The sequence below is a fragment of the Manis pentadactyla genome, chromosome 3, assembly GCF_030020395.1.
Source record: "Manis pentadactyla isolate mManPen7 chromosome 3, mManPen7.hap1, whole genome shotgun sequence".
Lineage (NCBI taxonomy): Eukaryota > Metazoa > Chordata > Mammalia > Pholidota > Manidae > Manis > Manis pentadactyla.
In genome coordinates, this window is record NC_080021.1 from 12,143,654 (window position 1) to 12,165,100 (window position 21,447).

Below are 21,447 nucleotides of genomic sequence, written 5' to 3' on the forward strand. Positions count from 1 at the left end.
ATTAAACATAATAAAGATAATAACTTGTTAGCAAAGCTCAATCTATACCTAAAATATAAAGAAAGCAGCCCAAAATAGTGGAAAAGAAGATTATTCATTGATAAATTATGTGGCTATTTTAGAGGAAAATCAAATTAAAGCCTCACATTGACTAATCTACCTAAATAATTTCCAGAGGAGCCTAATTTTAAATTTCACATTTTTCTTCAAATGAAATGCATGCATATAAGAATATAAATTTATTTAGAAAACAGTGAAATATATAGTAAAACAATTGGCCTATGTTAAATAGTGATGTGGTGCCTCAAAAAATTTGTGAAAAAATGTTAAGAGAAACAAAATAGTGAGGAAACTATTAGGCACTATATAATTCCACCAATTTATTCTCTAAGTTTTTATTAGTTCTCTTCTTCTGCTTACTTTGAACTTAATTTACTCTTCTTTTTTCTAGTTTCCTAAAGTGTAAGCTTAAATGATTAATTTTAGATATTTCTTCTTTTCTAATTATGCATTCAATGCTATAAATTTCCCTCTAGGTATTAGTTTAACTGCATCCCAGAAATTTTGATAAGTTGCATTTTTATTTTCATTTAGTTCAAAATACTTTAAAATTTCTCTTAATAATCCTTCTTTGACTCATATGTAATTTAGAAGTGTGTTGCTTAAGTATTTTGGATTGTCCAACTCCCTTTCTGTTATTGGCTTCTCAATTCCACTGTGGTCTATGGCATACATTATATGATCTCTAAATTTTTTTAAATTGTTAAGGTGTGAGAAATCTGTTGCATTCCTATATACTAACGATGAACTAGCAGAAAGAGAAATCAGGAAAACAACTCCATTTACAATTGCATCAAAAAGAATAAAATACCCAGGAATAAACTTACCCAAGGAGGTGAAAGACCTATATCCTGAAAACTACAAGGCACTCATGAGAGAAATTAAAGACATCAGTAAATGGAAATACATCCTGTGCTCATGGATAGAAAGAATTAATGCTGTCAAAGCATCTACAGATTCAATGCAGTCTCTCAAAATATCAACAGCATTCTTCAAGTAACTAGAACAAATAGTTCCAAAATGTATAAGGAACCACAAAAGACCCCAAATAGCCAAATAAATTGTGAGAAGGAAGAACAAAGCTGGGGGGATTATGCTTCCTAAATTCAAGCTCTACTACAAAGCCACAGTAATCAAAACAATTTGGTACTGGCACAAGAGCAGACCCATAGATCAATGGAACAGAATAGAGAGACGAGATATAAATGCACACATATATGGCCAATTAATATGCAATAAAGGAGCCATGGATATTAATGGGGAAATGACAGTGTCTTCAACAAATGGTGTTGACAAAAGTGGACAGCTACATGTAAGAGAATGAAACTAGATTACCGTCTGACTCCATACACAAAAGTAAACTCAAAATGGATCAAAGACCTGAAGGTAAGTCATGAAACCATAAAACTCATGGAAGAATACATAGGCAAAAATATCTTGAATATAAACATGAGCACTTTTTTCCCGAACACATCTCCTCAGGCAAGGGAAACAAAAGCAAAAGTGAACAAATGATACTACTTCAAAATAAAACAGCTTCTGTACAGCAAAGGAAAGCATCAGAACAAAAAGGCATTCTACAATATGGGAAAATATATTTGTAAATGACTTATCCAATAAGGGGTTAACATCCAAAATGTATAAAGAGCTCACATGCCTCAACATCCAAAAAGCAAATAACCCTATTAAAAAATGGGCAGAGGATCTAAACAGACACTTCTCCAAAGAAATTCAGATGGCCAATAGGTACATGAAAAGATGCTCCACATCACTAATCATCAGGGAAATGCAAATTAAAACCACAATGACATATCACCTCACACCAGTTAGGATGGCCAACATTCAAAAGACAAGAAACAACAAATGCTGGCGAGGATGCAGAGAAAGGGGAACCCTCCTACACTGCTGGTGGGAATGTACATTAGTTCAGTCATTGTGGAAAGCAGTATGGAGGTTCCTCAAAAAGCTCAAAATAGAAATACCATTTGACCCAGGAATTCCACTCCTAGGAATTTAGCTTAAGAATGCAGGAGCCCAATTTCAAAAAGACATATGCATCCCTAGGTTTATTGCAGTACTATTTATAATAGCCAAGATATGGAAGCAACCTAAGTGTTCATCAGTAGATGAATGGATAAAGAAGAGGTGGTACATATACACAATGGGATATTATTCAGCCATAAGAAGAAAACAAACCCTACCATTTGCAACAACATGGATGGAGCTAGAGGGTATTATGCTCAGTGAAATAAGCCAGGTGGAGAAACACAACTACCAAATGATCTCACTCATTTGTGGAGCATAACAAAATAGCAAAATTGAAGGAAATGTAGCAGCAGACTTACAGACACTGAGAAGGGACTGCTGTTTACCAAAGGGAAGGGGTTGGGGAGGCCGGGTGGGGAGGGAGATAGAGGGGTAGATTAAGGGGCACTATAATTAGCCCTCACAATATAGGTAGGTCATGGGGAAGGCAGTACAGCATGGAGAAGACAAGTAATGACTCTATAGCATCTTACTATGCTGATCTACAGTGACTGCAATGGGGTGTGTGGGAGGGACTTGATAATATATGTGAATTTTGAAACTGCAATGTTGTTTATGTGAAGCCTTTATAAGATTGTATATCAATGACACCTTAATTTAAAAAATTGTTAAGATGTGTTTTACCACCCATAATGTACTCTGTTTTAATGACTTCCGTTTGAACTTGTGTATTCTGCTGTTTGGGGTAATTTAGTCTATGACATGTATTATACCAGTTGATTGATGGTTCTTTGAGCACAACTGTGTCCTTACTGATTTTGGGCCTGCTGCATCTGTCAATTTCTTACAGAGGGTGTTGAAGTTTGTAACTGTAATAGAGAGGTTCATCTATTTCTCCTTGGAGACTTACCAGTTTTTGTCTGAAGTGTTTTGATTCTCTGCTGTTAGCACATCCACATTTAGAACTGTTAAGTTTTCTTAGAGAATTGACCCTTTTCATTATGTAATGCTCCTTATTATCCTTGATAATTTTCCTTGCTCTGAAATCTCTTCTGCCTGAATTAATACCACTACTCCAGCTTTTCTTTCACAGTGTCTGCCTGGTACATCTTTCTCTGTCCCTTTTTCTTTTAATCCATATGTCTCTATTTACATGTCTTTATATTTAAAGTGGGTTTCTTGCAGACAATATATAGTTGGGTCTTGTTCTTTTTATTCACTCTGACACTCTCTGTCTTTTAAAGGGTGTATTTAGACCATTGACATTTAAAGTGATTATTGATATAGTTGGTTGAATGGCTTTCATATTTTAGACTGTGTTCTATTTGTTACCTTTGGATTTGTATTTTTGTCTTCCTCTATTTTTATGTCTTTTCTGGTTTTAATTGAGTATTTCATATGATGCCATGTTCCTTTCTTAACATATGTGATATATTTATCCTCTTTTTAAAATTTTTAGTGATTGGCCTATAGTTTTTAATAAATATTTCTATCTAATCAATGTCCACTTTCAAATAACACTATATTGCTTTATGGGTAATGCAAGTATCTTATAATAACAAAGATTACCAATTCCTCTCTCCTATCCCTTGTGTTATCACCGTCATTCGTTTCACTTACACATAAGCTATCATCATTGGGTGCATTGTTTTGAACGAACTATTTTCCGTTAGATCAATTAAGGATAAGAAGAGTAAAAGTTTTCCTTTTCTGTTCACTTACTTTTTCTCTAATGCGCTTCCTTTCCTTATGTAGATTTGAGTTTCTGACCTACATTATTTATCTTTTCCCTGAAAAAATTTGTTTAACATTTCTTGCAAAACAGGTCTACAGGAAACAAATTCCCTTAATTTCTGTTCTTCTGAAATAGACTTTATTTCTCTTTCAATTTTGAAGGAAAATTTTGGAGGATACAGAATTCTATCTTGGTTGACTTTTTCTCTAAACACTGTATATTTCACCCCTGTGTTCTTGTTTGCATTCTTCCTGAGAAGACATCATTCTTTGCCTCTGTATAGGTAAGGAGTTTTTATCCTCTGGCTTCTTTCAATATTTTTTCTTTATCTTTGATTTCCTGAAGTTTGAATATGATATGCCTAGGTCTGAGATTTTTTGGCATTTATCTTTCTCGGAGTTCTCTGAGCTTCTAGGTTCTATGGTTTGGTGTATGACATCAATTTGCAGATAATTCTGAGTCATTATTGCTTTAAATATTTCTTCTATTTCTTTCTCTCTTTCTTCCCCTTTCTATATTCCCTTTACATGTATGTTAGAACTTTTGTAGTTGTCCCAGCTCTTAAATATTCTTTTCTTCACCCTCTTCCCCCAGTCTTCTTTCTCTCTTTTCTTTTAGCATCTGGAAGTTTCTGTCGACATAACTTAAAGCTCAGACACATGTCAGTTGTTTCCTATCTACTAATGAGCCAGTCAAAGGCATTCTTCATTTATGTTTTTGATCTTTTTAGCACTTCTTATTTATTCTTTCTTACAATTTTCATCTCTCTGCTTATATTACTCATATGTTCTTACATGTAGTTTATGTTTTCCATCAGAACCCTTAGCATATTAATCATAGTTGTTCAGAATTCCCTTATAATTATGACACTTATGTTATACTTGACTCTTTCTTTCTGAAGCTTGCTCTGTTATTTCAAACTGTCATCTTTTGCTTTTGAGTGTGCCTTATAATTTTTTGTTGAAATTTGGACATGGTGTACTGGATAAAAGGAACTCTGGTAAGTAGGTCTTTAGTGATGTAGTGGTAAGGTATAGGCGAAGTATCCTATAATCCCATGATCAGAACTTGATCTTTCGGTGAGCTTGTTTGCATTCTTCCCTGGGTTGTGAACTTCACAAGTGCTTCTGAGTACCTCTCCCACCTCAATTGTAACAGGACAGCTAGAGGGACCTAGAGTTGGATATTTCTCTTATTCCAAGTGGAAGGTTAGAAGGGGCTGGAATTGGACATTTCCCTCCCACTAGTTTGGTTTGGCTCTTATAAAACCCCAATAGGTTAGGCTCTGGTTAAATAGTTTCTGTAGAGGCAGGGTTTATTAAGGAGGACAGATGCTCTGAAGTATTTCAAAATGGTTACTTTCCCCCTCCATGAATGGAATTTTCTCTGATGTAATTTGAGAACCAGGTAGAGCTTCTGGAGATAAAACCCACCAAAGTATGAGGCCGCCCTTATGACTTGGTCCTCCTGGAATTTTAAGTCTCAGATTTGTCCATGATGAGCCTCTGACAATTCGTCAATTTACTACTCAGGTTTTCCTGCCCTGGCACTGGTTCCCATGGAGATTTCTGCTTTGGTAAATCATGTTTCTCTATAGTTGCCTTTCTCTCCGATTTTGGGGGTGGTGCTTTGCTCTGTGACATCACTTTTCTAACAGATCTAAGGAGAGTTGTTGGTTTTTCAGTTTCTTCAAGTTTTTTTTTTTGGTGTCATTAATCTACAATTACATGAGGAACATTATGTTTACTAGGATCCCCCTTCACCAAGTCCACCCCACAACCCCCATTGCAGTCACTGTCCATCAGTGTATTAAGATGCTGTAGAATCACTACTTGTCTTCTCTGTGTTGCACAGCCCTCCCCGTGCCTCTCCCCACATTATACATGCTAATAGTAAGGCCCCCTTTCTTTTTACCCCCCCTTATCCCTCCCTTCCCACCCCTCCTTCCCAGTCCTTTTCCCTTTGGTAACTGTTAGTCCATTTTTGGGTTCTGTGATTCTGCTGCTGTTTTGTTCCTTCAGTTTTTTCTTTGTTCTTATACTCCACAGATGAGTGAAATCATTTGATACTTGTCTTTCTCCACCTGGCTTATTTCACTGAGCATAATACCCTCTAGCTCCATCCATGTTGTTGCAAATGGTAGGATTTGTTTTCTTCTTATGGCTGAATAATATTCCATTATGTATATGCACCACATCTTCTTTATCCATTCATCTACTGATGGACACTTAGGTTGCTTCCATTTATTGGCTATTGTAAATAGTGCTGTGATAAACATAGGGGTGCATCTGTCTTTTTTGAACTGGGCTGCTGTATTTTTAGGGTAAATTCCTAGAAGTGGAATTCCTGGGTTAAATGGTATTTCTATTTTGAGCTTTTTGAGGAACCTCCATACTGCTTTCCACAATGGTTGAACTAATTCACATTCCCACCAGTAGTGTAGAAGGGTTCCCCTTTCTCCACAACCTTGCCAACCTTTGTTGTTGTTTGTCTTTTGGATGCTGGCCATCCTTCCTGGTGTGAGGTGATACCTCATTGTGGTTTTAATTTGCATTTCTCTGATGACTAGCGATGTGGAGCATCTTTTCATGTGTCTGTTGGCCATCTGAATTTCTTCTTTGGAGGACTGTCTGTTCAGCTCCTCTGCCCATTTTTTAATTGAATAGTTTCTTCAACTTTTTACTTGATATTATGATGAAATGACTATTTTCAAGCTTTTTACATGTCAGGCTGGAAACTGGAAGTGAAAATCTTTGAAAATTGCAAGTCAAAAATAAAATCCAGGAAATTTCCAATAAAGAACAAGTAAAAGACAGGAGACTATTAATTAAAACATTTAGAGGTTCAGTCCAAGATACAACTTTTGAATAACAGGAGCTCCAGAAGAAGAGAACAGACATCAAAGTCTATGGGGGAAAATTGTGGAAGGATTGATACAAGAAAGTTCACGAGAACTGAAGGATGTGTTTCTATGATGAAAGAGAGAATTAATGGCATAGTGTACTGGGCAAACATAGATGAACAATGAGGAACATAGTGTGACACTCTAGGGCACTTCCCTCAAAAAGAAATCATAAATGTTTCTGAAGGGAAAAATAAAGTCACAATCTAAGGAATTCCAGCCTAGAATTCTATGTCCAGTCAAATGCCAATCATGTGTGAGAATAAAATAAAGATGTCTTCAGTTATGTAAGGACTCAGAAAATGTGTCCCCTATGTCTTCTGGAAAGAATGAGTAAAGGAGGAAGAGGTCACCAAGTTGCATATTAACTAACTGCTAAAGGACAGACCTGGAGGGAGGACAGCAGTTTCCCCCACTGGACATGATGAATATTAATTTAGACATTGTGATGTGAACATTTTAAAAAGAAAGGGGTAGAAAAATGCAACCTTCCAAGACTGACCCAGAAAGAAACAGAAAATCTAAACAGACCAATTACCAGTAATGAAATTGAATTGTTAATCAAAAAACTACATAAGAACAAAACCCCAGGTCCAGATGGATTCACCACTGAATTTTATCAGACATTTAGAGAAGACATAATATCCATTCCCTTAAAGTTTTCAAAAAAATAGAAGAGGAGGGAATACTTCCAAACTCATTCTGTGAAGCCAGTATCATTCTAATACCAAAACCAGGCAAAGACACCACAAAAAAAGAAAACTACAGACCAATATCCATGATGAACATAGATGCAAAAATACTCAGCAAAATATTAGCAAACTGTATTAAAAAATCCAAGAAGATCATATACCATGAACAAATGGGATTCATCCCAGGGATGCAAGGATGGTACAACATTAGAAAATCCATCAACATCATCCACTACATCAACAAAAAGAAGGACAAAAACCACATGATCATCTCTATGGATGCTGAAAAAGCATTTGACAAAATTCAACATCCATTCATGATAAAAACTCAACAAAATGGGTAAAAAGGGCAAGACCTCTACATAGTAAAGGCCCTATATGACAAACCCACAGCCAACATCATACTTAACAGCAAGAAGCTGAAAGCTTTTCCTCTAAGATCAGGAACAAGACAAGGATGCCCACTTTCTCCACTTTTAATCAACATAGTACTGGAGGTCCTAGCCATGGCAATCAGACAACACAAAGAAATAAAAGGCATCCAGATTGGTAAGGAAGAAGTCAAACTCTCAATGTTTGCAGATGACATGATATTGTACATAAAAAACCCTAAAGAATCCACTCCAAAACTTCTAGAACTAATATCTGAATACAGCAAGTTGCAGGATACAAAATTAATACACAGAAATCTGTTGCATTCCTATACACTAATGATGAACTAGCAGAAAGAGAAATCAGGAAAACAATTCCATTCACAATTGCATCAAAAAGAATAAAATACCTAGGAATAAACCTAACCAATGAGGTGAAAGACCTATGCCTTGAAAACTACAAGACACTTTTAAGAGAAATTAAAGAGGATACTAATAAATGGAAATTCATCCCATGCTCTTAGGTAGGAAGAATTAATATTGTCAAAATGGTCATTCTGCCTAAAGCAATCTACAGATTCAATGCAATCCCTATCAAAATACTGACAGCATTCTTCAATGAACTGGAACAAATTGTTCTAAAATTCATATGGAACCACAAAAGACCCCAAATAGCCAAAGCAATGCTAAGAAGGAAGAATAAAGCAGGGGGGAATCTCGCTTCCCAACTTCAAGCTCTACTACAAAGTGACAGTAATCAAGGCAATTTGGTACTGGCACAAGAAGAGATCTGTAGGCCAGTGGAACAAAATAGAGTCCAGATATTAACCCAAGCATATATGGTCAATTAACATATGATAAAGGGGCCATGGACATACAATGGGGAAATGACAGCCTCTTCAACAGATGGTTTTGGCAAAACTGGACAGTTACATGTAAGAGAATGAAACTGGATTACTGTCTAACTGCATACACAAAAGTAAACTCAAAATAGATTAAAGACCTGAATGTAAGTCACAAAACCATACAACTCTTAGAAGAAAATTTAGGCAAAACTCTCTTGAATATAAACATGAGCAACTTCTTCATGAACATATCTCCCCAGGCAAGGAAAACAAAAGCAAAAATGAATAAGTGGGACTCTATCAAACTAAAAAGCTTCTGTACAGCAAAGGACACCATCAGCCGAACACAAAGACATACAACAGTACGGGAGAATATATTCATAAATGAGATATCCGATAAGGAGTTGACATCCAAAATATATAAAGAGCTCATGTACCTCAATAAACAAAAAGCAAATAATCCAATTAAAAAATGGACAGAGGATCTGAACAGACACTTCTCCAAAGAAGAAATTCAGATGGCCAAAAGGCACATGAAAAGATGTTCCACATCACTAATCATCAGAGAAATGCAAATTAAAACCACAATGAGATATCATCTCACACCAGTTAGGATGGCCAACATCTAAAAGATAAACAACAAATGTTGGCGAGGATGTGGAGAAAGGGGAACCCTCCTACACTGCTGGTGGGAATGTAAACTAGTTCAACCATTGTGGAAAGCAATATGGAGGTTCCTCAAAAAACTCAAATAGAAATAATATTTGACTCAGGAATTCCACTCCTAGGAATTTACCCTAAGAATGCAGCAGCCCAGTTTGAAAAAGACATATGTACCCCTATGTTTATTGCAGCACTATTTACAATAGCCAAGAATTGAAAGCAACCCAAGTGTCCATCAGTAGATGAATGGATAAAGAAGATGCGGTACATATACACAATGGAATACTTTTCAGCCATAAGAAGAAAACGAATCCTACCATTTGCAACAATATGGATGGAGCTAGAGGGTATTATGCTCAGTGAAATAAGCCAGGTGGAAAAAGACAAGTATCAAATGATTTCACTCATCTGTGGAGTATAAGAACAAAGAAAATACTGAAGTAACAAAACAGCAGCAGACTCACAGACCCTAAGAATGGACTAACAGTTACCAAAGGGAAAGGGACTGGGAAGGATGGATGGGAATGGAGGGATAAGGGAGGAAAAGGGGCATTAGGATCAGCAGACATAATGTTGGGGGTGTGGCACGGGGAAGGAAGTACAACACAGAGAAGATAAGTAGTGACTCTATAGCATCTTACTACGCTGATGGACAGTGACTGTAATGGGGTACGTGGGGGGGACTTGATAATGGGGGGAATCTAGTAACCACAATGTTGCTCATGTAATTGTATATTAATGATACTAAAATAAAAAATAAAAAGACAAAAAAAAAAAAAGGGATTGGGAAAGGAGCAGTGAGGGGTCAGAAAGAAAAAGCAACCCTCCTCATCAAAGGAGTGCGTAACTGGACATATTTAAATCTGGAAAAAGTCAAATCATTGCCATATAACCCTGAAACTGAGAACTGTGAGGGTAAATGTAGGAAGAAATAGGAAAATAATTGGTAACTGCAAACGGGGATCAGGGGTAGGGAGCGTGAGGGCAGGGGGCTGGTGGGTCACTTGCTCACGTGCCTTACACATCAATTTGCGCATATATGACGCTATCATGCCTGGTTTCTCTCCCCAGGGGGGAGCCATGGGAGAGGACAGCAAAATGGAAAAAAGGGAGAAGATTCTACAGAAAGGCATGGTGATGGCCTATAAGAAGAAGAAGCTGATTATCAAGGGCAACAACTGGGGTAAGTGAAGGCTGAAGGGGGCAGACGGGAGAGGGGCCTGAGAAGAGAAACACGAGGGCAAAACCTGTCCACAGGCCACCTTGGCCGCCCCGCCCCTCCATGGAGGAGGAGGGGACACGTCTCTCAGCGTCCCGGGCACACACTCCCCTCCCCCCACGCCCTGCCGGCCACCTCCGCCCATGGCCCCACTGAAATGTTAGAGATACGAAACAGTCTACCACATGGGGGCTGGTAGGTCAAAAGGGGTGCCCAACACAGAGGTGTCCTTAGCGCAGGGCAAAGTGCAGCCCGAATCCCGGCCACCCCCATACAGCAGGGCCCCACCCATCCCACCAGCTCAGCTGCGAGAGGGCAGAGCCCTCGCAGGTCGCCCACCGCCCCCATTTCAGCCCACCAGGTGTCTGCACGGCAGCTACAGACGGCAGCCGTGACGCCCTCGTCACATGAGGCAGGATTTCGTGGGTACCTCTCCCTCTCTCACGAGCCTCAGATGAACAGTCCCCGCACACACACTCTTTGGGTGCAGGCCCCACGTGGGTGAGCAATCGATGCCAGCCTGTCACTGCAAACCCGGGTGGAGGAGTGAGCCCTGGAAACACGACCAGCTCGGAGTCCCTGGTCTCTCCTGTCCCCGCGTGGAGTCCCGGCTAGAGCTCAGGCTGACACAGCCGGGGTCCACCTCCTGTTCTGTCTCCTTCGTGGGCTCTTGTCCCCTGTCCAATGCTTCAGTCTTATTATTAGGTAGTTTTCATATCTCAGTGCATTTCTTACATGAAGTTGGAAATCCCCAGGAAGATGGCAGGACTGGGAGTGGACAAGGGAGGAGGGGACACAGGAGAGGGGCACACAGGCCACCAGGAAGACTTCATCCTCAGGAGGAGCAGGAGGCCAATTTCCATCACCACCTAAAGGTGGTTCTCTAGTGTCAGATGCACAATGAGTGCCCAAGGTGCTGAGTTAAATGCAGAGCCGAGGGTGCTTTCAGAGCCTGATTCACAAACAGAGACTGAGGTCAGGGACCCTGAGTGTCAGCAAGCATCCAGGTGATTCTGACGGAGGGTCCCCAGGCCACACAGAGAAGCGCCCGCCCCAACCTGGAGGAGGGGTCCCGGGGCTGCAGGCGGGGTGTGAAGACCCCAGCAGGAATGACCTCGGCTCTCCTGACCTGGCTTCTTCTCCATCGCAGACATCTCAGATGACGACAAGCAGAGAACCTTCCCAGAAGGTGAGTCTCAGAGCCGGGCAGGTTCTCTCCTGAGACCTCAGGCCCCCTGAGCCCTGACCCCCTTTGGAGGCTAATAAGAGGGGGCTCAGCCCCCAAGACCCACAGAAAACCTTCCCCAGCTGGGCAGCTCCCAGCCTTTGACCCAGCTGAGGCCCTGTCCATGGGGGAGGCCACCTTTGTCCCTTGAACACTGACATGGGTCACAGTGTGGGGCCTGCTGGGGCTCCAGGTCTCCAGGCACTGTGTGGGCTGAAGTAGTGGTAAGAGGTGGGAAATGAGGGGGAGGCGGAGGGAGCTGGGAAGGGGAGGGAGAGGCCTGGGAAGGACCCCGGGGAAGGGGAGTGGAGGGAGTCCCCGTGAGCCAGCACCTGTTTCTCTTTCCAGAGCAACTGCGCATGTTAATGTCATCAGGTGAGTGGGTGACATTAGAGCCCAAAGTGGGTCTGATGCCCGTCCACAAGGCTGCTTTGCACAACAAAAGCCCCATGTGATTGCCTCTGCAGTCCCTACCTGAGGGTCTGGGGTCTGGGCCCCCTGGGCAAAGGGCAGGGGTGGTTGGAGAGGGGGGCTCAGGGAAGGAGGGGACAGAAGGTCAGAGACCTGGTGTGGCTTCAGACACTGACTCCGATTTGTCTTCTAGGCCCTGTAAATCCTACCATCCTGCCAATAGGTGAGTGTGTGTGCTGGGCATCGCATCGTGCACACACCTGTTGTGTGCACCACTGCCCGAAGGCCTGGCCCCAGTTTCTGTGGTTGGGAGGGTCCAGGAAGGCCTGGCATGGAGGGAATGGACCAGGATGGGGCAGGAAGGGGTTGGGCAAGAGGAGGAAGTAGGAGGGCAGAATTCACCAATGCATCTCTTAAACCAACTTGTGTGTGAGGAAAGAGATGATGACTTGTGATTCTCTGCAGGAAGAATAGAAGAAACCTTTTGGCGAGGTGAGTACTTATTAAAAGGAAATTTGGGGTCTTATGGTCAGGATACTCCCATTGAAAACTCAAATGGTGGTTTCCATGCAAGTGACAACACACTGAGCTCTACTTCCCTTAAGTGACACTTTGGTCAGCCCCTCTCATCGTTCATTAGGTTCGTTCGTTAGTTCGTTCATTGGTTCGTATTTGGATTCTCCAAGCATTTACTGGGGTCTGTTGGGCAATTGGCATTAACCTGAACACTGAGTAAACAAAACACGAACCAGACAGAAATGCCTGCCTGCCTGGGGCTTCCACCCTCGTGACCTCTCCTGCTCAGCAGATCACCTGGAGGCCTCCTCATGTCTCCTGGGGGAAGCGGAGAGCCCCTGACATGCTCTCCTCAGTTCATTCTGTGGACAGCAGCTAAAGGGACAGAGCAGTTTTGCTCAGGTTCATGGGAAAGGGCTGATCATCCCGGGAATGTTCTGATGTCAGCACTGCCCCTATTTCTTGGTTGGCATGAACGCCTGAGGGCAGATTTCAGGTGCCTCCAAGAAGAGGTTTCTGAGAAAGCGGAGGCTGCGGCCCGGCTCCCCAGAGACGTTCAGGATGTCGTGTTCTCTAACGTCCAGGACATGCTCCGGGACCGAGAGGCCCTGGAGGCCCTCGTGCACATGGTGAGAGGCTCCCTCAGCTTACAGGGGCTGACCACACTGGTGGACGGGAAATGATCAGGAGACACGCTGCCACGATTTGCGGGGAGGAAGAATGGGGCGATCACAGGGCAGTGAGGACATCTGAGCTGTGGGGCTCTGGCCCTCTGTCCACTGACCAGAGCCAAGGAGCTCAGCCCCACACACCGAGGCTGCTTACTGTCCCCTGGGGAGGCAGAGAGCCGGCACCTCCGTCCCTTGGTTAACTACTTACAGACACAGAATTCACAGGCAGTTACACGACAGTGTCACACCATCGTCCTCGTCAACATCTGTCTCCCAAAGCTTGAACAGGAACCTTTGGGTCATTTGAATGGCCCTGGCGGCACCATCCTAAATAAGCTACAAGAGGATTCCGGGTATTCATGGAGTAACACAAAGTACCTCATCCTTTACCTGCTAGAAGCCATAGTCGGTAAGTGGCCTGGGGGAAGGATGGGAGGGGCACAAGGTGGCCCCCAGAGCCCCTGCGTTAGACGCCCCCTCTCCACAGCGCTTCGAACGTTGTGTTTTTGCCTCCTCCCATCACACCTCTGTCCGAGGTCAGGTGGGCTCAGTGGATGGACCTGCCGTGTGACACAGAGGCAGCCGAGGTCTAGCAGGCGACCCGTGGGGGTTCACCCGGTGGAACCCTGTGGCTCCAGCGTCAGGCTCCCGTCCTCTGACCATGTCATGTGGCACCCTGGAGGCCATCCCAGGAGCCGGAGGGGGACTTCCCAGAGCTGGGCACTCGGCCTCCAAGCCTAGTGGGCTTCTCCCTCTGCCTCAGAGTTCCCTCCTCACGGGGTCCCCTAGTTCCCAGGGGGAGAGGAACATCCGACTCTTCGCCACTCTCTTTCCCCAAATGCGCCCCGTCCCCAGTGCTGAATGACACCCAACTTGATCTGCTGGCCCGGTCCATGGAGAAGGGGATCCTGCTGCATCAGCGGGAGCTGGTGAGGAACCCCCGGGGGCAGCATCCGGGGGGAGGGAGGGGCCCGCAGAGGAGACTGACCTGAGCCCAGAGAGAGCCTCTGCTGGGAGGGGGACCGTCCCGGGTGGCCGCTGGGAAGTCAGGCTGCGTCTCCCAGAGGAGCAGACCCCATGGGCTTGCGTGCCCTCAGGAGGGTCTCAGTGTCCAGGGCAACCCCTGCAGAGGCCCCCCCACGTTCTCAAATAGCTTCATAGGAATGCAGGTTGGGGAGCTCAGGGCATCTGAGCCATACTCCTGCTTATTTACACAGCTCTGTTTGCAAACTGCTCCCTTTCTCTCCATGTATCATATATATGAGCATGTGTGTGCAGGCATACTTTCATGCACACACGTGTACACATACACACACATATCTAATTCCAAGCACCACTATTCTGCAAAGTAAATGTTAGTGTCACCGTTGAGCACCTGAGGAACCGATGCTCCACATGTTCAAGGTCACACAGATCACAGGACACACCCAGGTCATGACTCCCGGCCCCTTGGCTCCAAGGCTCTTTCTCCCTCAGGGACCCCGCATGCCCCCTGGCTCCTAGGACAGAAGGTTTTCTCTTCCTGACCTCACAGCCAAACTGTGACACCTGATACCGTTTTCTTCCAGGTCCGGAGCATCCTGGAGCCCAACTTCAAGTACCCCTGGAACATTCCCTTCACCCTGAAGCCCGCGCTCCTGGCCCCCCTCCAGGGCGAGGCTTTGCTGATCACCTGCGGCCTGCTGGAGGAGTGTGGCCTGGAGGTGAAGCTGAATAGGCCCGGGTCCACCTGGGACCTGGAAGCCAAGCAGCCGCTGTCTGCCCTGTACGGGGCCCTGTCGGTCCTGCAGCAGCTGGCGGCAGCCTGAGCCTGCCTGGGGGGTGTCTGTCCAGAGCGGCCTGCCCCTCCCCAGGCTACTCTGTGAGTGCCGTCTGCAGGCTCAGGGCCCCTAGGGCTACACCCCTCTGCCTTTCCAGGGGAGAGGAGGGGTGGGGACAGGGCTCAGCAGAGACTCGACTGAAGGTTCTGGGGGGATGGAAATATCTGTATCTTGGTAAAGTTTCATGTATTTGTCAAAACTCATCAAACAGTATCTAGAGATGCAAGCATTTCACTGTATGCAAATTTTACTTTAAGATAGTGTAAGCAAATATTGAACTCTAATGTGCAAATTGAATGTTTGGGGTGAATGGTGCTGGTATCTTTTAATTTACTCTGAAATGTTTCAGGAAAATCATGTCGGTTAAGGGGTAGATAAACAGATATGTGTCCAAGGATATTTGGTAAAATATTAAAAAAAAGAATCCTTTTTTATTCTTGAAACAGGCTTTGCCTCACCCCACTCCATGGGATTGATGGTAGAAAGTCAGGTACATGACCATGGAATGTAGTAAAATGTTAATAATTGGGGAATATGGGTGTAGGATATATAAGAGTTCTTTTTAGTTCTTGAAACATTTTGTAAGCCTGAAATTGTTTCAAATAAAAGCTCTTTTCCATCTGTGTTTATGTATTTACATCTCTATCTATAGAGTGATGTACAGATAGAGATAGATATGTATGTGTGTCTGTACATTTATATGTATGTGTGTGTGTATATACACATATATATTTATTATTATTATTTTTTTAATTTGAAATTTCCCTTCAGCTCTCTTCTGAAGGTCTTATTTGCCTCTTGTGCTGTGACCCAGGGCTCTTTGTCTCCTTTGCTAATACCACTCAGACAGCTGAGTCTAATTTTGTTGTCTTCTCTAAGGGGACCGAATTCTGAGCACTTTTCCCTCCACTGAAGTGCTTTTCCATTGTCTCTAAGTCTCCCAACCCAAGAGTCTGGGAAACAGGAAGCCAAACTGCCTGCTGCGATCAGAATTCATTAGAAGAATATAGTTCTATCTTAACATTTCATATGCATTTGTTCATTTCTCTGTGACATTCACCCCTTCATACAACAAATATTTATTGTGCCCTACTATGTGCCATGTACAGTTCTAGGTGTTGAAATCCAACAGAGAGAAACACTGGAGCAAATTTCTCCCTTTTTATTCTGATGTAATAATCAAATTAAGTTCATTGTAATATTTTATAAATACCTTATTATAAAATAATAACAGGATAAACAGCTAAAATCAAGGTGCATAGCTAAGATTGTGTGAGAACACACACAGTGGGGGAGCAAACCTGTTGTGTGGGTCAGGAGAGGCTTCTCTGGGAAGGGGGAATAGGGCTGACATCAGGGCTGAGGTGCTAGGTGATCGGGTGGGGTAGCATGGTCTCAGCGATGGGAAAATGTAACGGCAATAAGGGAAACACGTATGTTCAGCAAAATGAAAGGCTGTGTGGTTAGAGGAGGAGAGGCCGGCTGGGAAGTGAGGCTGGAAAGAGAGGCCAGGGCATGATATGTCCTTGAAACCTCATGGACCATAGAAGCTCATGGAAGAGCTTTAAGCAGCAGTGTGGGGTGACCAGAAATGGATTTTCATAGGGGTGTAATTTACATAAACCAAAAATTCACTCTCTTTTGTGTTCTTTATGAGTTTTAACAGAAGCATGCAGGTGTCTAACCACCACCACTGTCAAGATACAGAACAGTTCCGTCCCCTCCCTAAGGTCCCTGGTGGCCTTCTGCAGTCAACCCCCCTCCTCCCCTCATAACCACTGATTGGTTTTCTGTCTCAACATACAAATGCAATCCTATTGTAAGCCTTTTGAGTTAAAAAAATTGATTCTTATTATTGAGTTTTGAGAGTCCTTTTTTGGGGGGTTTATTGGAATATAAAGGGCCTACAGCTGTGTAAAAATTGAAGGTGTAAAACATAATGATTTAACTTACGTATATCATAAAATGATTACTACAGTAAGCTTAGTTAACATCCAGCATCTCATAGAGACAAAAAGAAGGAAAGAAAAAACCGGTTTTTTCCCTTGTGATGAGAACCCTTAGGATTTTCTCTCTTAACCCCTTTCATATATACTGTACGGTAGTGGGTTGCCTTTTCATGGTGTTGATGGTGTCCTTTGCTGTGAGGAAGCTTTTTAGTTTGATATGGTCCCACTTGTTCATTTATTGCTTTTGTGGCCTTTTTTGGGCATCACATCTGAAAAATTATTGCCAGGATCAATGTTAAGGGGCTTACCACCAGTTTTCTTCTGGGAGTTTTATAGTTTTAGGTCTTAACATTCGAGTCTTTAATCCATTTTGAGTTAGTTTTTGTGTCTGGTGTAAGAAAGTGGTCCAGTTTCATTCTTCTGCATGTAGCTGTCTGGTTTTCCCAGCACCACTGAAAAAACTATCCTTTTCCCATGTTGTATGCTTGGTTCCTCCATGGTAAATTAATTGACCATATATGTGTGGGTTTATTTCTGGGCTCTCTGTTCTGTTCCATTGGTCTTAGTGTGTCTGTTTTTATGTCAGTATCATACATGTTTTGATTCCTATAGCTTTGTAATATAGTTTGAAATCAGGAACGTGATGCCTCCAGCTTTGTCCTTTCTCAAGATTTCTTTGGTATTCAGGGTCTTTTGTGGTTCCATACAAGCTTGAGGATTATTTGTTCTATTCTGTGAAAAATGCCATTGGAATTTTGATAAAGATTGTGATAGAATCTGTAGATGGCTTTGGGTGGTAGGGACATTTTAACAACATCACTTCTTCCAATCCATGAGCATGGAATAGCTTCCCATTTATTCATGTCTTTTTCAGTTTCTTTAATAAATGTCTTAAGGTTTTCAGTGTAAAGTCTTTCACTCCCTTGGTTAAATGTTCTCCTAGGTATTTTATTCCTTTTGATGATATTGTAAGTGGGATTGTTTTCTTAATTTTCTTTTTGATAGTTCACCATTAATGTGTAGAAACACACCAGATTTTTGTACATTTATTTAGTAAGAAGAGATGGTTCTCTCCCTATTGAATGTTCTTGTCACCCTTATCAAAAATCATTTGACGTATTCCTGGGCTCTTAATTTTAGTAGCAAGATATAGAAAATAAATAATGTATTAGTTTCCTAAGGCTGCTGTAACAAAGTACCATAAACTGGGTGACTTAAAACAACAGAAATGTTTCCTTTCATAGTTTTGGAGGCTAGAAGTCTGAAATCAATGCTCCCTTTGATGGCTCTTGGGAAGAACCATCTTTCTTGCCTCTTCTAGCTTCTGGTGGTTTCCAGCAATATTTGACATTCCTTGGCTTGTAGATGCATCAGTCCACTCTCGGCCTCTATCTTCATCTGGCTTCTCCTTGTGTGTCTCTGTTTATGAGTTTCTCTTTGTAAGGACGCCAGTCATACTGGATTCAGGGTCCACTCTCATCCAGTATGACCTCTCTTAACTAAGTATATCTGCAAAGATTCTATTTCCAGATAAGGTCACATTCTGAGGTTCTGGGTGGATGTGAATTTTCAAGTGGGTTTTCCTGGCTTCAGGCGTGTGAAGGGATGTGCACATCTGTGTGGGTATAGGGAGAGGTAGGCAGCTGACTGAGGAGATAGACCCACTTAGCGCCCTTTAAAATACTGCTCTGGACACACACACACACCCACAACCCGAGCTACTGCAGACTCGGCTTCAGGCTGCCAGTCTGTGATCCCTCACGGGCCAGAGCAACAAGTTTGTCCCACGTAGAATTAAAGGTCACTGGAGACTCTGGCTCCTGGGTGGGGAATGGATTGGAAAGGGAGTGTGCGTGGCAGTAGGGAGAATGTTGGAAATGTTTCTCTAATTGTCCAGGCACTAAGGGGTGTAGTCCAAAAGGAAGGAGCTTAAAAGTGAATATACTTAATTTGAGGTTAAGTGAATTCCAGGAATACCTTGGGTGTAATTAAAAAAAAAAACTTGATTGCTAAGCAGGGCCACATCTCCGTGGTTTATCTATTGAAATGACAGGGTTTGCCAATATTTTCTTGTAAATATCTAAATATTCCAGAAGGTGGCAGCATTGTCAAACTGCAGGGAGCTTGTTGGCGATGCCGGACACTGCCTTGGCACCTATGGGACTAGGGGCAGTCTCCTCTCCGCCATCTCTGCTCTCCTGCCCCTCACACCCTTTCTCTCTTCCTCCCCATTCAGCTTTCTCCCTGCTGGGTTGACCTGTACTGGGCTGGGAGAAATGGGGCCGTGGCAGAGGGCTTAACGCTGGTCTCTTTTTATATCCTTAGAATAGAATTTCCCTCTTAAAATTTACATTGTATTATAAAAGACTCCCTTAAAGATATCTGGGAGGTAAGGCCTGAATTATGGGGAACTGAGACCTATTTTCAATGTTTCACAGAAGCTCTCACCTGGTAATATGTCAACCACTTATGCTGGATTTTGTGATAAATCTGATTGTCTCATACTGAGCAGAAGTCCAGGTTACGAGTTTGAAGTGTCTTTCAATAAACAGGGATCTATTATTTTGAAATAAATTCAGCCAAGAAATGACGCTGTTTCAAAACACTGAAACTTTGGTCAACACATAAGAAGGCGGGGGTGGGGGAAATACTGGGATTCGCTCTGTCGGTGGAAACAGAGCTTGTCGGCGAACCCTCAGAAGACCATCTGTGTGGGTTGGTGGGCCGCTGCAGGAATGCGGGTCTGGGGTTTGACAGGATTGTCAGCTTTGTGACTTCTGGTAAGTAATTCAAATTCTCTGAGCTTCATTTTTTTATTGGATTGTTATTGGATCAAATTAAATAATGCAGATAAAGAAATTACCACAGTGCCAAAATATAGTTGATAAGCTTTTTTGCCAAAGAATTGAACTAACAGCAACAGTATCATTAAGTTTTAGAGGCTGGCTGTTTACCTGATATTGCGGCCATGGGGAGACTCGAAAGCAGTGGCTGAGAAGAACGTCATTCTCTGGTATGGAACGTTTAAATTACTGTTTTAAATGTTTAGACCTTCTTAGACAATTGAGCATATTTAAAAATGTCCCCTCCCCCTGGGAGTGGGGTGATAAGTAACGGGCTCAGAGGCTAGATACTACTTTTCTTGCATATTCACAGCACATAATCTAGTGCACAATATCCATCCTTAAAAAGCAAGCTTCAGTGGGTCTTTGCATTCGAGTACAGTTAGCCCTCACTTACCTGAGGTTGGCACGGAGGCAAGTCTTGCTTTTCATCTGCACTGTCCTAAATGTCACAGAGGAAGTGAGGCAGTGATTTGCTGCCATTATTCACCTTCTCTCATTTCTGAGGAGCCTGCTGTAAAACAGATAGTCTCATATGACAATGGAGATAGGGAGTGTGGGAACCGGAATGGGGCAAATTGGTGCCACATCTTCCTCTCGAGGTTTCTTTGGGCCAGCAGAGGGCAGGAGAGTGTGCTCCCCACCTGTCCCCAGGTGGGCGGAGACCAGAGGCTGGAGGAGGTATTCCCGTCATACAGCAGATGACCAGAAGGGTTCCGAGGGTCCAGCTGGCCTTTGTGTGCTTGAATTCCTTTGAGGACATTGCTTCAGGAGAACTTCAAGAAAATCCCCAAGTCGGATCTTCGACCTTTGACTCCGTAGCCACCGTATATTCCCTTTTCCTTCCCAGGCTTTTCCCTTTGTTGATTGCTCTGTCCTCGGACGCATCAAGGCCCCATATTCCTTCTACATGTAGCTCCTTCTCACCTGGACAAGGGAGGTGGGTTGTGCAGATTCTAACAGCTCTTTTTTTAAATTGGTGAATTACATTCGTGCTTCTGTGTGTGAATCTGTATGTATAGGCTTCCATAAAAGATTAGGGACAAATTTGTCATGACGTGAGTTGTTACCTTTGTTTACTGAGTGCACACAAAATGCCAGAAGTTGGGCATATAAGAGACAACAAGACACACTCAAGGAGGTTTTGTTCTACTGGGCTGTCATCTCAAAAAAAGTGAAAGAATATCATCTATTGCTGCATAAGAAATCACCCCCAAAACATATTGGCTTCAAATAGCAAACATTTAATTTACATGTCGCTGTCCCTGTGGGTCAGGAATTTAGGAGTGGCCCTTAGGAGGCTGGCTCTGGTTGGGGTCCTTCATGAGACTGCAGACTGACACTGGCACAGTCACGTGAGGCTCACGGGAGGCTAGAGAATCTGTTTTCAAGATGGTTTTGTCACATGGCTGCTGGGAGGAGGCCTCAGTTCTGGACCACATGGGTCTGTCCATAGTGAGCTCGAGTGTCCTCATGACAGGGTGGGGAAATCTCCCCGGAGTGAATGATGAAAGAGTGAGGGGGAAAGAGAGAGTAAGA

General features: G+C 43.0%; 1 protein-coding gene across 9 annotated transcripts in view; it reads left to right on the top strand.

Moving 5' to 3' along the window:
- LOC118915093 (gasdermin-C-like) overlaps positions 1-21,447 on the top strand; it is a 69,692-nt gene that overhangs the window by 17,672 nt on the left and 30,573 nt on the right. For 7 of the 9 annotated variants that reach the window (XR_008996138.1, XR_008996139.1, XR_008996137.1 and 4 more), the window contains exons 5-14: positions 10,326-10,437; positions 11,624-11,662; positions 12,047-12,073; positions 12,303-12,332; positions 12,575-12,601; positions 13,115-13,254; positions 13,576-13,705; positions 14,152-14,225; positions 14,865-15,157; positions 20,005-20,078. Coding sequence is in view for 1 of the 9 variants with exons in the window: in XM_057497742.1 (XP_057353725.1) it covers positions 10,326-10,437; positions 11,624-11,662; positions 12,047-12,073; positions 12,303-12,332; positions 12,575-12,601; positions 13,115-13,254; positions 13,576-13,705; positions 14,152-14,225; positions 14,865-15,104 (819 nt within the window). In the remaining 8 variants the exon portion in view is untranslated. Of the gene's footprint in view, positions 1-10,325; positions 10,438-11,623; positions 11,663-12,046; positions 12,074-12,302; positions 12,333-12,574; positions 12,602-13,114; positions 13,255-13,575; positions 13,706-14,151; positions 14,226-14,864; positions 15,742-20,004; positions 20,079-21,447 lie in introns of those variants that run through there. The other 2 variants (XR_008996141.1, XM_057497742.1) reach the window with 2 other exon arrangements.